Source organism: Malus sylvestris, chromosome 5 (genome assembly GCF_916048215.2).
Source record: "Malus sylvestris chromosome 5, drMalSylv7.2, whole genome shotgun sequence".
NCBI lineage: Eukaryota > Viridiplantae > Streptophyta > Magnoliopsida > Rosales > Rosaceae > Malus > Malus sylvestris.
In genome coordinates this window covers 38,558,713-38,576,570 of record NC_062264.1, presented here as the reverse complement: position 1 = coordinate 38,576,570, position 17,858 = coordinate 38,558,713, and the positions used below count along the sequence as shown (strand labels likewise).

Sequence of the window (17,858 nt, the reverse complement as noted above, 5' to 3'; positions counted from 1 at the left end):
CACTGAGACTTTTTAAGATAAAACTTAACTTTAATTAGACTAGCACTAGCAAGTGGCCAAGTTGAAGCGATGTTGGACCATTGACTCGTGACAACTTATTTACAAACTCATGTACCTAAATTTAATAGACACACACACACACACACACATATATATATATATATATATATATATATATATATATATCTTACTAGAATTCTCATGCAATGAATATAATTAAAAAAAAATAATAAAATAGTTAATCAACTTGATCAATGATCGATGTTAATGTTCATGGTGTATGTATAAGTACTATGAACACATATTTTTGTGTATATAATTGAGTTGTTAAAGTCAAAGCTTCTAAAGTGTTTCTGTATATAATTTAAGAACTAGATATAATCCCAACTTACGAAACTATAGTTAATCTCATCCTTTATAAAATTAAAAACAGAGCAAATTTTTTTTTTCAATCCAAAGGTCTTTCAATATACTAAGAACACGAGTGTCACAAAACAATTGGTTCAATACTTGTAAAAAAAATTTCAATCAATTATTTTACGTCACTTGGTATTTCGGGCTGTGTTTCTGAGTACACTAAAAAATTTCTCCTTTTTCAGACTCAAGTGATCGATGATGGCACGCAATGCGACTTTTCATGCTTTTATAAAAAATTTCCTTCAAATATTAAAAATGAGGGGGTGAGATGACGAGATTGAAGATTATCCATCTTTCCAATTAGAAGTGCGTTGAAATTTTTACTAAAAATTTAAAATGTTTCTTCAAAACCAATTTATGCTCAAAAATACTTTTAGTAAAAGTACTTCTAGTAGAAGTATATTGAAACTTTTACTAAAAATGCGAATGGCTTTTTAACTCTACTTCTAGTATAGTTAGAATCGTCTTTGGTAAGCTGCAAGTGTTTTTAGTTATTAAAAGCACATTTAAACATACCCTTAACTCCATGTATAACTTTCCTAGAAAAACTATATAACCAAATATTTGCATGATCAAATTTATGACCTAAATTAGCAAAGTTGTCTATCTATTGTTCATCGTTCATATTTTCTATTTTGTGGTTTATTTTTTTTATATTTTTATCTATGACCTTTCGCTTGCGTCACCATCACCTAGGCATGAGCCTGGGAGCTGGAGTCAACGGTTCATAACTTCATATTAATATGTTGATATTGACCAAGAGCAACATGACCACAACAATTAAGCTTTGCTACAACAATTGGATAGCTTTCATTTTCAACATACGTAAGGGGAAGCTAGGGCTCGTTTAGAAATATTTTTAAAATGATTGAAAATATTTCTTAGTGAAAATAAATCTGAAACCAATCTTAGTAAAAATCCAAGTAGATCATAGAAAAACACTTGAAGTGTTTTCTACAAGAAGCACATATCTGATGCTTCCTAAAAAAATAATTGAAGTGCTTTTGGCAGCCAAAATCAATTTACAAAAACACTTTCAATTATTCAAAAAGTCGTTTCAACGAGCGCAATTCAGACGCTCTTGACAAATTGAAAAAAAAAAATACAAAATCCATTTGGTTTTCTAGTCCTCCTCATGTACTGACCCTTGTATGGTTCCTCGTCATGCAGTGACTTCGAAAGTGTTCTTTGACTTAGTTCACTAGGAATCCCAAGTGAATCCAAGTTGTAATTTACTATGTTTCATAAAATAAAATAAAAACATGATCGCAATTGGTCACAATCCCTAATGGGCTAATTTATTAATTAACACTTTGGGTCAAAAAGCCCAAAACAAGCTTGAACTTTATGGGCTTTATCCGAAATTGGACTGCCGAATCAGCCCCAAATTATATCGGGGTTTTCTCGAGTTGAACTTCGGGTCGTCAGGAAACATGAGACGGAAATTCCATAAGGGGTATAAGAGTCATTTCACAATAACGCTATTTCTTCTCCAATAGAAGCTGGTATTTTCTTCCCCTGTCAGCTGTAAATCAAACAAAAACCGTTTTCAAGCAAGCACCTTTCTTCTTCAAAACTGCCATGGATGCCGCTTCGTGCTCAGTTCTCCGAGCTCAGCCCTTTTCTTCCACCAACGCCGTTTTCCCGCCAAGTAACAACCCCACCGCCCGCTTCTTCGCCCTCCCCAAGAACGACCCCAACTTGGTCCCTTCATTTTCCTCCACTTTCCCAAGAAACTCAACTTTTCCCGGAAAATGCCTGCACTTCGACCGGTTCGCCGTTTTCAGCTGGCTATCCGGCGCTCAAGACCAGAACCCGTCTCAGGAACTCGCTGTTCTCCTCGAAGTCGACGGGTGGGACGATTTCTTTCTCCTTCTTACTCCAAGCATTTCAATTTAATTGCTTTCTTTTACTTCACAGCTTCTTTGTTGTGTTTTTATTATTTTCTTGGTTTATTGAAGCTTTTTTTTTGCAAGTGCCTTTGTCCATGAGCGGTACGTCTCGGGTTCGAGACTTGGGAGCCGCCTCTTCGTAAAATGGGGTAAGGCTAGCCGACATTCACCTCTCCAAGACCCTGCGTAAAGCGGGAGCCTTGTGCACTGGGTACGAACTTTTTATTGTTCGAATTCGAATTGGGTTTTCTCGGAGACCTTTTTCTTGATGATTTCTCTTTGTTTCTTTCAGGGTTCTTATGGATGCTTATCGGTTGGGGAACCGCTAAACCTTCGATGCAGTGCAGGTGAGAAAATGCAGTAATTTTATCCTATTGTATTAAATTTTCTTAATTAAATTGCGTTTTATGTGTTAATATTACTGTATATTTTTCTTGTGATATATTGGCAGCATTTAAGAAGCTTGGACTTGACTGTGCAAGTTGGACAGAGCCTGTTTACTTGGATCTCCTAAGGTGGGAAATTAAAATTATGAGTAAAGATTCAAGAATTTAGATTATTTATCTGGTTTCTTGTTCTTTAAGTTATTTATTTGGTTTTTTTTCTTTTAGTTATTTAGTAGGCTTGAAATCAAATCATGATTCATGACTTGCTTCAATCTAGTATGAGTCAATTTAATTACATTTCCGAGTTGTATCTGGGTCGTAAGAGTGTTTCGATATGAAAAATCACAAGATTCTGACCCATATTATTTGTTCGTTTTACAATCATGCTTTGCCTTAATCCTCATATTTGGTTTGGAGAGAAGAGAAGTGTGAAAACGTCTGGACTAATGGTTTATCAATTTTTATACTTAAGGTTCTGAAATGTAACTCCGCCTATGTCTTACATGGCCGGTCCCAAGCCCGGATAAAGGAGGAGGGGGAGGGCGTCAGGTAGTCGACAGCCGGCACTCCATGATCACGTCGAATCCTTATGAAAATGAATCCAGAACAAAATAGCGCTAAAGCTAGGGCGTCACCCGTAAGTGGCGCGCTGTGCGGCCCGAGCACAGTGATAAGTGAGCAAGGGTCGCTGTATCTCCATCGGCACCCGGATGCAGTGTTAAATGAGCAAGGGGGCCATAGAAACTTCTTTTCGAACGACTCCACTCAAAGTTGTTTGGGAGCATATGCTCCTATCAACTTTACCCGGGACACACAAAAGAAGTACTTTGATCCTATTAGACGGGGGAGGGTGAAGAAGCTAGGACAGAAGGGTAGAGTTCAAGAGAGCAAAATGCGTTTAGGAACGTGGAATATAGGAACCTTAACGGGAAAATCTATGGAAGTAGTGGAAGTTATGGTGAGGAGAAGGATAAATATTATGTGCCTACAAGAAACTAAGTGGGTTGGTAGTAAGGCAAAGGATCTAGAAAACTCAGGGTTTAAACTTTGGTATTCGGGCACACATAGAACGAGAAACGGTGTTGGCATCATCGTGGACAAGACCTTGGTACAAGATGTTGTAGATGTCAAGAGGGTAGGAGATAGAATCATGGCAATCAAGATTGTAATAGGACAAGAACTTATCAATGTGATTAGTGCGTACGCACCTCAAGTAGGGTTGGATACGAGGTCGAAGGAGAAATTTTGGGAAGATCTTGGAGACTTGGTGCAAGGAATTGCTCAGACGGAGAAGTTATTTATAGGAGGAGATTTAAATGGACACGTGGGCAGGGAGACAGACAACTATGGAGGTTTTCATGGTGGCCATGGTTTTGGGGAGAGAAACGAGGATGGGGAAGCTATCTTGGATTTTGCAATGGCATTTGATCTCTTCTTAGCCAACACCTTCTTTAAGAAGAGAGAAGAACATGTGATCACCTACAAGAGTGGGTCGTCAAAAACACAAATAGATTTTCTTCTAATGAGGAAAGGGGATCGTATAACTTGTAAGGATTGCAAAGTTATACCAGGAGAGAGCGTGGCTAATCAACATCGCTTGTTGGTGATGGATGTACATATCAAAAGAGTGAGACAAAAGAACAAGACTTGGAAGTGCCCAAGGACTAGATGGTGGAATCTAAAAGAAGAAAAACAAGCCATTTTCAAAGAGAAAGTAATCACCCAGTGTGTGTGGGATAGAGAGGGGGAAGCTAGCCAAATGTGGGATTCCATGGCTAGTTGTATCCGAAAAGTAGCAAAAGAGGTATTAGGAGAGTCCAAGGGCTTTGCCCCACACCAAAAGGAATCTTGGTGGTGGAATGAAGAGGTACAAACAAAGGTGAAGGCTAAGAAGGAATGTTGTAAAGCCTTATACAAGGATAGGACTGATGAAAATGGTGAAAGGTATAGAAAAGCGAAGCAAGAGGCGAAGAAAGCTGTGAGAGAAGCTAAGTTAGCGGCTTACGACGATATGTATAAACGACTAGATACCAAAGAAGGAGAGTTGGATATCTATAAACTAGCTAGAGCAAGGGAAAAGAAGACAAGGGACCTAAACCAAGTGAGGTGCATCAAGGATGAGGATGGAAAAGTTCTTGCTACAGAGAATGCGGTTAAAGACAGATGGAGAGGTTATTTTCATAATCTTTTCAATGAAGGACATGAAAGGAGTGCTTCTTTAGGGGAGTTGAGTAACTCAGAAGAGTGTAGAAACTACTCTTTTTATCGTCGAATCCGGAAGGAAGAAGTGGTTGTAGCTTTGAAGAAGATGAAGCAAAGAAAAGCAATAGGCCCAGACGAGATACCAATCGAAGTGTGGAAAGTTTTGGGAGAGACAGGTATAACATGGCTCACTGACCTTTTCAATAGGATTTTGAAAACGAAGAAGATGCCAAATGAGTGGCGAACAAGCACTTTAGTGCCTATCTACAAGAATAAGGGCGACGTACAAAATTGCATGAACTATAGGGGTATTAAGCTAATGAGTCATACAATGAAGCTTTGGGAGAGAGTCATTGAGCATAGATTGAGGCAAGAGACACGGGTTTCGGACAACCAATTCGGGTTCATGCCAGGGCGCTCAACCATGGAGGCAATCTATCTCTTACGAAGATTGATGGAAAGATATAGAGATGGGAAAAAGGATTTACACATGGTCTTTATAGATTTGGAGAAAGCGTACGATAGGGTCCCAAGAGACATTCTTTGGAGGATTTTAGAGAAGAAAGGAGTACGAGTAGCATATATCCAAGCTATAAAGGATATGTATGAAGGAGCAAAGACTGCCGTAAGAACTCATGAAGGACAAACTGAAAGCTTTCCCATAACTGTAGGATTACATCAAGGCTCATCCTTAAGTCCTTACCTTTTTGCGTTGGTAATGGATGAGTTAACAGGACATATTCAAGATGATATTCCTTGGTGTATGCTTTTCGCAGACGATATAGTGTTGATAGATGAAACTCAGGAAGGGGTAAATGCAAAGCTTAACCTTTGGAAAGAAGTGTTGGAATCTAAAGGTCTTCGCCTAAGCCGATCAAAGACAGAATATATGGAGTGCAAGTTCAGTGCAAATGGAGGCCAAAACGAGTTAGGGGTGAGGATCGGTGATCAAGAAATACCAAAGAGCGATCGTTTTCGTTACCTAGGATCTATCTTGCAAAAGAACGGAGAATTAGATGGAGATCTCAACCATAGAATACAAGCTGGATGGATGAAGTGGAAGAGTGCATCCGGCGTGTTGTGTGACCGCCGTATGCCACTGAAGCTCAAGGGAAAATTTTATAGGACGGCAATAAGGCCGGCGATGCTGTATGGCACAGAATGTTGGGCGGTGAAGCATCAACACGTACACAAAATGGGTGTAGCGGAGATGAGAATGCTTCGTTGGATGTGTGGGCACACGAGAAAGGATAAGATTAGGAATGAGGATATCCGGGGTAAAGTAGGAGTAGCCGAAATTGAAGGAAAGATGAGAGAAAATCGGTTACGGTGGTTTGGACATGTGCAAAGAAGGCCTACTGACGCTCCGATTAGAAGATGCGACTATGAGACAGAGGTTCAGGGCCGAAGGGGTAGAGGAAGACCTAAGAAAACTTTGGAAGAGACTCTAAGAAAAGACTTAGAGTACTTGGATCTAACGAAGGACATGACACAGGACCGAGCACAATGGCGTTCTAAGATTCATGTAGCCGATCCCACTCAGTGACTTGGATTTTCCAAGTCTCCAACCGAGAAGTTTTCCTCACTCAGGAAATTAAGGGAACACTACCTCAACCTACATGCTCCACTCACAAAGCTCCAACAAAAGAAAATTCAAAGAACTTAGAGAAGAAGGCTTTGGTGTATTTAACACAATACGTTGAAATGAAGGAAAGCTTATTTATTGATATCCCCGATAAGCTACAAATATGTACATATACATGAGTCAAAATAAACAAACAAGAGAGAGCCTTCACAAAGGTTGCTTAGGAGAAGTCGCAGCAGTCGGTAGAGCCCCAGAAAGAGAAGGCACCGGAGGGGGATCATTCGGAGCCTCAGTACTGGACAGAACCCTAGAAGGAGGAGGCATCAGAGGTTGATCATTTGGAGCTTCATTACGCGGTACAGCCCCAGAAGACGAAGGCAATAAATGCCTTTGGAACAAACCCACAAATCTCTGATGATCAAGTAAAACCTGACCATCAGATTCCTTCATATGGTCCAGCTTCCTCTTCATGTTTGTAGCATAGTCATGTGCGAGACGGTGCAACTGTTTATTCTCATGCTTGAGCCCTCTAATCTCCTGTTTGAGACTCATCACTTCAGCCGCCAATGATTCAACTTGGCGGGTTCGAGCAAATAGGCGTTGGGCCATATTAGACACAGAACCTGCACACTGAACACTGAGAGCCAGAGAATCCTTAACAGCTAACTCATCAGATCGTTTGGAAAGTAGTCTGTTATCTTTGGGAGTGAGAAGGTTCCTGGCCACCACCGCAGCGGTCATATCATTCTTCATAACGGAATCCCCAACGGTAAGAGGACCAGTAGGGGAGACGAAGGATGGGCGCCATATGTTGTCTGGAGAAGGCGGGGCTGCCTCTTCAACAAGGTTCAAGTCAAAACGACGGTCGGAGGGGCCAGACATTTTCAAAGGTGTTGAAGAGAGAAGAGGTCGAACAAATCAAGATCTTAGAAGTGTAAGAATGGAGCTTCTACTGGTGGAGATTCAAGTGTGCTTTGGAACTTAATGCCAGCCCCTATAAAAATCTGCACTCGACGGAGCTTCAGAAATCGAAGAGGCGCCTGCTCAGAAATCGAAGAGGCGTTTGCTTTCTCAAAAGCTGGGCTGCTCAGAGACCACGAGGGTCGATCTCAGAAATCGAAGAGGCGTCTGCTTTCTCAAAAGTTGGGCTGCTCAAAGACCACGAAGGCCGATCTCAGAAATCGAAGAGGCGCTTGCTTTCTCAAAAGTTGGGCTGCTCAGAGACCACGAGGGCCGATCTCAGAAATCGAAGAGGCACCTACTTTTCCAGCCTTGGCAGCACCTGTCACACGCACACTCAGCTTTGCGGAAATTATGGGCATTCTGTCGAAGACTTCTGGTGAAGTAGAAAGCACATGAGTCTTACTGTTCAATCACCCACTTCCCACACGCAATAGTAGCTCATGTGTATCACAGATAACTTTGCCAAAGTTCTCTGCCAAAGTTGAGCACGTGAAGCTTGCAGCTTCCACTACATCGCTCTGACCAAGACGGGTAAAAGAATAGCAAAGAAACAGCACTAACAAAGTTTAGACACATAAATTTTGAAGGTCTAGCTATCCCATATTATTACCCATAAGGGTAAAGGAACAGTATCACTGCTGGATAATTGGAAAGTCCCTGTGTGTCAACCTCTGTGCTTCGTGGCAAGGTAGACTAGCAAACATGCCCAACCTTTACTCACATTCGAGAAAACACTCCCAACAAGATTGCTTGCTCCAAAATCGAAGAGGCACCGTCCTCCGAATCTCGAGAGCCAGACTCCCAACATGACTACTTTCTCAAAAATCGAAAAGAGGGTAAAGGAACAGTACCATTGCTGGATAATTGGAAAGTCCCTGTGTGTCAACCTCTGTGCTTCGTGGCAAGGTAGACTAGCAAACATGCCCAACCTTTACTCACATTCGAGAAAACACTCCCAACAAGATTGCTTGCTCCAAAATCGAAGAGGCACCGCCCTCCGAATCTCGAGAGCCAGACTCCCAACATGATTACCTTCTCAAAAATCGAAGAGATACCGCTCTCCGAATCTCGAGAGCCAGACCCCCAGCAGGATTGCTTTCTCAAAAATCGAAGAGACATCGTTCTCCGAATCTCGAGAGCCAGATCCCTGATAGGATTGCTTGTTCGAAAACCGAAGAGGCAACACTTTCCCAACTACAAGAGCCGGATCTTCTTGGATAAAGCTGTCTGTAATCTTCACACGCAACATCAGCTTTCCACATACCACATACCACTTTTTCAAAGTGCTCTGACAGGGTAAAGGAATAACATTACTACTTGTTGTTAAGGAGACTCCTATATATGTCAACCTCCATCCCCAAAGGACAGACAGACCTGCAAAAATGCTCAACCCTTCCTCATATATGAGAGGGCACTCTCAACGAAGCCTTTCGAAATATTCAGCTTTCTTTCCCCCCGATAATACCTCTGCAAACAAGTTATACTAGAGCAAGAATATCTCATATCATCAGGGTTAAAAGCAAGAGTATCCCATATCATGCTTTTTCCCTGTCTTTTCCTTTGGCCTTGTTCTTACCTGCAAGACAAGGAGAAAGAGAGCAATCAGTCAGCACTTGGAATCAAGCTTCCAGCCAGGAACTGACTGCCTGGAACTTACTTACCTGGCATTGCTCTCGAGTACTCATCTTCAACATCTTATGCTTCCAGGGAAGATACCGCATCTGCCTGAGGAACAGATAGGGCAAGTGAGAAGGATACAAGGAAGCATGTGGAGACAAGCGTAACAGCACACGTGCCGATACATCCATTACTCTGTCAAAGCAAAAGTATCCCATATCAGTAGGGTCGAACGTACTCTAGATTTGATGGACTTGTTTTGACCCTCAAATTCTTCAGTCGGCCTTATACTCTGGAGGAAACCAGAAAACCCTCCAGCTCAGTTCAAGAATAAGCCTGTGGAAAGTTACTTCTTCAAAAGCAAAAGTATCCCATATCATCTCTTCTCATTTTTCTTCTCTTTATCCTTCATGCTGCCTGCAAGATAGGGAGAATGTGAACAATCAGCCGGAGCTCTGATTGCTTACCTTGTCTGTCACCTCTTTCAGCAAATCCCCTAGCTCGGCAACTTGAGAGACTCCTACTACATGGTTTGTATCGCGCTTGACCAAGCCTGAAACTACAAGTAAGCTTCAAGTGAAATTGATACATTACCTTGTGCATCTCCACCAGTTAAAGATACCACCCCTGGATGGAGGAAGAGTACTTCCAGAGAAGATGCCACATCTACCTGTGAGACAGATAAGGCAAGTCAAGACGATACCACATTCCGATACTTAGAAGTTTCGTGATTACGAGATCATTCTCCCACAATATTTCCTAATGTCATTTGTACTAAATCATTCACCTGTACTCACTAAAGGAAAGCTTGAACCTATGTACTTGTGTAAACCCTTCACAATTAATGAGAACTCCTCTATTCCGTGGACGTAGCCAATCTGGGTGAACCACGTACATCTTGTGTTTGCTTTCCTATCTATATCCATTTATATACTTATCCACACTAATGATCGGAGCAATCTAGCGAAGATCACAAAAAGCGACCGTTTTTGCTACCTAGGATATATCGTGCAAGAGAACGGAGAATTAGAGAGATCTCAACCATAGAATAGAAGTTGGATAGATGAAGTGTAAGAGTGCATCCGGCGGGTTGTGTAACCGTCGTAGGCCACTGAAGCTCAAGGGAAAATTTTATAGGACGGCAATAAGGCCAGCGATGTTGTATGGCACAGAATGTTGGGCGGTGAAGCATCAACACGTACACAAAATGGGTGTGGCGGAGACGAGGATGCTTCGTGGGATGTGTGGGCACACAAGAAATGATAAGATTGGAAATGAGGATATTCGAGGTAAAGTAGGAGTGGCCGAAATTGAAGGAAAGATGAGAGAAAATCGGTTCCGGTGATTTGGACATGTGCAAAGAAGGCCTACTGACGCTCCGGTTCGAAGATGTGACTACGGGACAGAGGTTCAGGGCCAAAGGGGTAGAGGAAGACCTAGGAAAACTTTGGAAGAGACTCTAAGAAAAGACTTAGAGTACTTGGTTCTAACGGAGGACATGACACAAAACCGAGCGCAATGGCGTTCTAGGATTCATATAGCCGACCCCACTTAGTGGGAAAAGGCTTTGTTGTTGTTGTTGTTGTTGTAAGGTTCTGAAATGTAGTTTATGTAATTTTTCAGGAAGAGCGCTGGTGATGAGGAAAAGATGGTGAATTTGTATTTTAATTGGGTGTGTTATACTTTTATCATCTTCGAAAATAATGAATAGCTTGAAGTAGCTCTTTTAATTTTTTCCTTCATTTAGTATATTTTCTTCTGAATCTACTGTTATCTGTCCTGTAGATTGGTTGGCCTAGTTCATTGCCTACAAATGAGAAGGAGTCATTTGTGAAAAATGTTCTGCAAAAGAAGGTACTGTCTTATTAAGGGCTTAAGTTAGGTTTTAGGGATGCATCTCAACATTTATATTTGATCTTACCACTGAGATACAAGTCTAGACTTAGGTACTTAGGATTTAGTTAATTTTACTTGGCTGCATGGATTCAGTTTTGCTGGTTCCATAGGATTGAGATCAATGCTCATTTCAAAGCTTAATGTCCAGCATTGCATCGGAAAATAGGATATACACAAAACGAAATGTTACCGTCTTTGAGTCAATATTTTGATCATATAGTTATGTATACTGAGGAACAAAAATAAGGAAGAATTTATAATTCCAGGGCTAATGAGGTATCTGCTTTCAGTTAATAACAAAAATAAGAGAACTGTTCATATATTTAAAAAAAAAAATTATTTTCCACTTAAAGCTACGTATGAAAATTATCATTTTTACACAAGAGAAATAGCTGCTTATCTGAGATAATTGCAAACTCAGTTCACTTGTTAATTTGATAGGTTATTATTTTGTATCTTACAATACAAGGTAAACGTGTAAAACACATTGATGAATGGGAGAGGTGTTATTATTAATATCCTTCTATTTTCCACTTGTATCTAAGCATGTAACTTAATCATGCTGAGCTTCAAATTCACTTGGATGATTACAGTCTTTTAGCACTTCCATATGTAGAATGAAAGTAGCTAATATTAATTTTTATTTGACAGAAAATGGCAATGGATGAGTGTCTGATGTCAGAAAATTTGACTCTACGACCTGGAGTTGAAGAGTGAGTTTTTGATGACAGAAAATTTACTTGGATGATTACACAATGTTTTAGCTCTCAAATATACCGAGTCTAAATTTCTGCTTGATATATTACCTTCTTCAAATATGAATATCTTAGACCAAAACCATGTGCAAAACCTCTTTATCAGTACTAATTTGGTCATTCTTGGCTTCAGCTATACTTTTTCAGATTTTCCGGAATTTGGAATTAGCTTAAAGAAATATATATAGAACTCGAGTATGAATATTTTTCACCATGACCAACATTTCGAAATTCTGCTGAAGTGTTGTCAAAGAAATGATGTGAAATCGAAGCCAGCTTGCTACCTATGTATCAGTGTGTTATTAGTTTATGTCAAGAATACCAGACTTGCTCTCAGAAGTATTGGCTTAGTCTGGGCATTAGGCATGCTGGGAGTTTATTCTTGATAAATAATTGGGAGTCTATTGGTTGATAGCCTAGGTGAACTGATGATCCTAAATCATAGGAAGCTAGACCCAATGAACCATGGACAAACAAAAACAACTGGACTGATATATTCAGTTGACTTTTAATGAGATTTCATATGCTTGTCAATGCCATGTCTAGTTTCTCCATTGTTTCCAACTGTTAAGACTCATTTTCTCCTTTCGATTTGTAGGTTTGTTGATGATGCATACAAGAAAGGGATTCCTGTGGTTGTACTGACAACTTATAGTAAGAGTGGGGATCAAATTGCCAGGTAATAACAAACATTTTATTTTATTTTTTTATGCCTTTTTTTGGTTAAGTTTCCAGACAGTTACGAACATGCTCTGGGTTTTGGACACAACAGAATGCACTGTAGCTTTGACTATAATTGGACCGCTTGAGGTTCTCATTCTGGCAGTAGTTTCTTTCGATGTGGTCATAAAGGACGCAGCCACTGACACAGCTGCAATTTCATTCCAAATTTCTGCAATAGCACAGATTCTAGTGTCACTTGACAGCATATTCGATTTCCATTGTGGCAAATAGTACGTAGAATTATGATAAGTAAGTTCAGTTACAACAAAATATAGATACCTGATATTTTTGAAAAATTACTGTATAAGCTCTAATGTGACTGATTGATCTATTAATGATTCTTAAGCAACTTGTCATTAGCTCTTTGTTTGCAAGTTAAATATTATAAAATTATGCAAAAAGCTGTACATAAGTACACAGATACACACACATATTTGTGTGCATATAATATTGAGCGAAAAACTGCAGTTAAGTACTCTATTAATCCTTACCACCACATACCAGTTTTGGTTGATCATGCTCCATGGATGGTATAAGACTGCGTAAATACTCCATTTAACACTTTATAAATGTCAGATCAATTGTTGAAAAGCTTGGCGAGGAAAGCATTTCAAAGCTAAAGATTGTAGGAGATAAGGAGGTTGAACAGAGTTTGTATACCCAACTAGTAAATGATACACGATTATCATCTGGTGTGGATGAGCAACTAGCTAAGGAAGCAATTAAAGCAGGTAGACTCTTCATGTTGGTTTGATAGTCATGCACATGTTTTGTGATATACATTTTTCCAGTGCAGAAGGTTGGGTGCTAAAGGGCTCTGTTATTGATTTATGGACCAGTTTCCTCTGAGAAACAAAGGATTGCAGAGGAGGTCGCATCTATGCTAAAGCTGAGTGTAGATATTGATACTAGGCTGTCTGAAAGGTTTGCATTTTCATTGACATTTATTGTTAGTTATTGTTATTAGGTGCCTTCAAGATTATTTTTGTGTTGTGGGTTTTCTGATGTCCAGGGTTTAAGAGACTTATGAATTTGTCATGTTTATATATGATTCTGCTTACATTAGACTAGGAAGAGATTATATGCCAATTTGTCCCGTTTGTGTGATTATGTATGATTCAGCGCTAAACTTAAAAGAGTGATTTCATATATCTAGTATTTAATCCTTTGCTGTTATGGTTGGCAAATGCTGTGCAAGTTCTTGTCCTTCTTTTCAAGCTGTGGTAGACTTTTCTTGATCCAAGTTTAGTATTTCAGCGTCATCTTAGTTGTCTTTATGACTGAGTAGAGTAATATGTTATCCATTCTATCACCAAATTTCTTGTTCCCTTGGGCTGATTCCAACTTTTGATTTGACGTGTTATTGTTTTCCAGCTCAGAGAAGATCATTGCTGCATTGCGAGCTGGGGCAGAGGTTGCTGGACTACCTGTATGCGATTGTGTTCTTATTATTTTTTTTTCCCGTGTTCACGTAGTTTGACGAACTCCGCCTATGTCTTACATGGCCGGTCCCAAGCCCGGATAAAGGAGGAGGGGGAGGGCGTCAGGTAGTCGACAGCCGGCACTCCATGATCACGTCGAATCCTTATGAAAATGAATCCAGAACAAAATCGCGCTAAAGCTAGGGCGTCACCCGTAAGTGGCGCGCTGTGTGGCCCGAGCACAGTGATAAGTGAGCAAGGGTCGCTGTATCTCCATCGGCACCCGGATGCAGTGTTAAATGAGCAAGGGGGCCATAGAAACTTCTTTTCGAACGACTCCACTCAAAGTTGTTTGGGAGCATATGCTCCTATCAACTTTACCCGGGACACACAAAAGAAGTACTTTGATCCTATTAGACGGGGGAGGGTGAAGAAGCTAGGACAGAAGGGTAGAGTTCAAGAGAGCAAAATGCGTTTAGGAACGTGGAATATAGGAACCTTAACGGGAAAATCTATGGAAGTAGTGGAAGTTATGGTGAGGAGAAGGATAAATATTATGTGCCTACAAGAAACTAAGTGGGTTGGTAGTAAGGCAAAGGATCTAGAAAACTCAGGGTTTAAACTTTGGTATTCGGGCACAAATAGAACGAGAAACGGTGTTGGCATCATCGTGGACAAGACCTTGGTACAAGATGTTGTAGATGTCAAGAGGGTAGGAGATAGAATCATGGCAATCAAGATTGTAATAGGACAAGAACTTATCAATGTGATTAGTGCGTACGCACCTCAAGTAGGGTTGGATACGAGTTCGAAGGAGAAATTTTGGGAAGATCTTGGAGACTTGGTGCAAGGAATTGCTCAGACGGAGAAGTTATTTATAGGAGGAGATTTAAATGGACACGTGGGCAGGGAGACAGGCAACTATGGAGGTTTTCATGGTGGCCATGGTTTTGGGGAGAGAAACGAGGATGGGGAAGCTATCTTGGATTTTGCAATGGCATATGATATTTTCTTAGCCAACACCTTCTTTAAGAAGAGAGAAGAACATGTGATCACCTACAAGAGTGGGTCGTCAAAAAACACAAATAGATTTTCTTCTAATGAGGAAAGGGGATCGTATAACTTGTAAGGATTGCAAAGTTATACCAGGAGAGAGCGTGGCTAATCAACATCGCTTGTTGGTGATGGATGTACATATCAAAAGAGTAAGACAAAAGAACAAGACTTCGAAGTGCCCAAGGACTAGATGGTGGAATCTAAAAGAAGAAAAACAAGCCATTTTCAAAGAGAAGGTAATCACCCAATGTGTGTGGGATAGAGAGGGGGAAGCTAGCCAAATGTGGGATTCCATGGCTAGTTGTATCCGAAAAGTAGCAAAAGAGGTATTAGGAGAGTCCAAGGGCTTTGCCCCACACCAAAAGGAATCTTGGTGGTGGAATGAGGAGGTACAAACAAAGGTGAAGGCTAAGAAGGAATGTTGTAAAGCCTTATACAAGGAGAGGACCGATGAAAATGGTGAAAGGTATAGAAAAGCGAAGCAAGAGGCGAAGAAAGCTGTCAGAGAAGCTAAGTTAGCGGCTTACGACGATATGTATAAACGACTAGATACCAAAGAAGGAGAGTTGGATATCTATAAACTATCTAGAGCAAGGGAAAAGAAGACAAGGGACCTAAACCAAGTGAGGTGCATCAAGGATGAGGATGGAAAGGTTCTTGCTACAGAGAACGCGGTTAAAGACAGATGGAGAGGTTATTTTCATAATCTCTTCAATGAAGGACATGAAATGAGTGCTTCTTTAGGGGAGTTGAGTAACTCAGAAGAGTGTAGAAACTACTCTTTTTATCGTCGAATCCGGAAGGAAGAAGTGGTTGTAGCTTTGAAGAAGATGAAGCATAAAAAAGCAATAGGCCCAGACGATATACCAATCGAAGTGTGGAAACTTTTGGGAGAGACAGGTATAACATGGCTCACTGACCTTTTCAATAGGATTTTGAAAACGAAGAAGATGCCAAATGAGTGGCGAACGAGCATTTTGGTGCCTATCTACAAGAATAAGGGCGACGTACAAAATTGCATGAACTATAGGGGTATTAAGCTAATGAGTCATACAATGAAGCTCTGGGAGAGAGTCATTGAGCATAGATTGAGGCAAGAGACACGGGTTTCGGACAACCAATTCGGGTTCATGCCAGGGCGCTCAACCATGGAGGCAATCTATCTCTTACGAAGATTGATGGAAAGATATAGAGATGGGAAAAAGGATTTACACATGGTCTTTATAGATTTGGAAAAAGCGTATGATAGGGTCCCAAGAGACATTCTTTGGAGGATTTTAGAGAAGAAAGGAGTACGAGTAGCATATATCCAAGCTATAAAGGATATGTATGAAGGAGCAAAGACTGCCGTAAGAACTCATGAAGGACAAACCGAAAGCTTTCCCATAACTGTAGGATTACATCAAGACTCATCCTTAAGTCCTTACCTTTTTGCGTTGGTAATGGATGAGTTAACAGGACATATTCAAGATGATATTCCTTGGTGTATGCTGTTCGCAGACGATATAGTGTTGATAGATGAAACTCAGGAAGGGGTAAATGCAAAGCTTAACCTTTGGAGAGAAGTGTTGGAATCTAAAGGTCTTCGCCTAAGCCGATCAAAGACAGAATATATGGAGTGCAAGTTCAGTTCAAATGGAGGCCAAAACGAGTTAGGGGTGAGGATCGGAGATCAAGAAATACCAAAGAGCGACCGTTTTCGTTACCTAGGATCTATCTTGCAAAAGAACGGAGAATTAGATGGAGATCTCAACCATAGAATACAAGCTGGATGGATGAAGTGGAAGAGTGCATCCGGCATGTTATGTGACCGCCGTATGCCACTGAAGCTCAAGGGAAAATTTTATAGGACGGCAATAAGGCCGGCGATGCTGTATGGCACAGAATGTTGGGCGGTGAAACATCAACACGTACACAAAATGGGTGTAGCGGAGATGAGGATGCTTCGTTGGATGTGTGGGCACACGAGAAAGGATAAGATTAGGAATGAGGATATCCGGGGTAAAGTAGGAGTAGCCGAAATTGAAGGAAAGATGAGAGAAAATCGGTTACGGTGGTTTGGATATGTGCAAAGAAGGCCTACTGACGCTCCGATTAGAAGATGCGACTATGGGACAGAGGTTCAGGGCCGAAGGGGTAGAGGAAGACCTAGGAAAACTTTGGAAGAGACTCTAAGAAAAGACTTAGAGTACTTGGATCTAACGAAGGACATGACACAGGATCGAGCACAATGGCGTTCTAAGATTCATATAGCCGATCCCACTCAGTGACTTGGATTTTCCAAGTCTCCAACCGAGAAGTTTTCCTCACTCGGAAAATTAAGGGAACACTACCCCAACCTACATGCTCCACTCAGAAAGCTTCAACATACAAGCTTCAACAAAAGAAAATTCAAAGAACTTAGCGAAGAAGGCTTTGGTGTATTTAACACAATACGTTGAAATGAAGGAAAGCTTATTTATTGATATCCCCGATAAGCTACAAATATGTACATATACATGAGTCAAAATAAACACACAAGAGGGAGCCTTCACAAAGGTTGCTTAGGAGAAGTCTCAGCAGTCGGTAGAGCCCCAGAAAGAGAAGGCACTGGAGGGGGATCATTTGGAGCCTCAGTACTGGACAGAACCCTAGAAGGAGGAGGCATCAGAGGTTGATCATTTGGAGCTTCATTACGCGGTACAGCCCTAGAAGACGAAGGCAATAAATGCCTTTGGAACAAACCCACAAATCTCTGATGATCAAGTAAAACCTGACCATCAGTTTCCTTCATCTGGTCAAGCTTCCTCTTCATGTTTGTAGCATAGTCATGTGCGAGCCGGTGCAACTGTTTATTCTCATGCTTGAGCCCTCTAATCTCCTGTTTGAGACTCATCACTTCAGCCGCCAATGATTCAACTTGGCGGGTTCGAGCAAATAGGCGTTGGGCCATATTAGACACAGAA

The 17,858-nt window shown here is 40.9% G+C and overlaps 1 protein-coding gene across 1 annotated transcript; it reads left to right on the top strand.

The window, feature by feature from the left end:
- The first annotated feature begins 1,947 nt into the window (after window positions 1–1,947).
- Window positions 1,948–13,920, top strand: LOC126620815 (CBBY-like protein). The gene is made up of 10 exons (XM_050289126.1): window positions 1,948–2,270; window positions 2,602–2,656; window positions 2,761–2,824; window positions 10,686–10,734; window positions 10,848–10,916; window positions 11,610–11,671; window positions 12,312–12,392; window positions 13,013–13,167; window positions 13,276–13,360; window positions 13,811–13,920. The coding sequence occupies exons 1-10, from the start codon at window positions 2,172–2,174 to the stop codon at window positions 13,914–13,916; spliced, it is 825 nt and encodes a 274-aa protein (XP_050145083.1). The 5' UTR covers window positions 1,948–2,171; the 3' UTR covers window positions 13,917–13,920.
- Window positions 13,921–17,858: the final 3,938 nt, after the last annotated feature.

Excerpts from the sequence above, each read along its gene's own strand:
- LOC126620815 (XM_050289126.1), top strand. The coding sequence starts at position 2,172 with ATGCCTGCACTTCGACCGGTTCGCCGTTTTCAGCTGGCTATCCGGCGC. Across the intron at positions 2,657-2,760 it reads AAACCTTCGATGCAGTGCAG|CATTTAAGAAGCTTGGACTT; the intron begins GTGAGAAAATGC and ends ATATATTGGCAG. Across the intron at positions 12,393-13,012 it reads AGTGGGGATCAAATTGCCAG|ATCAATTGTTGAAAAGCTTG; the intron begins GTAATAACAAAC and ends TATAAATGTCAG.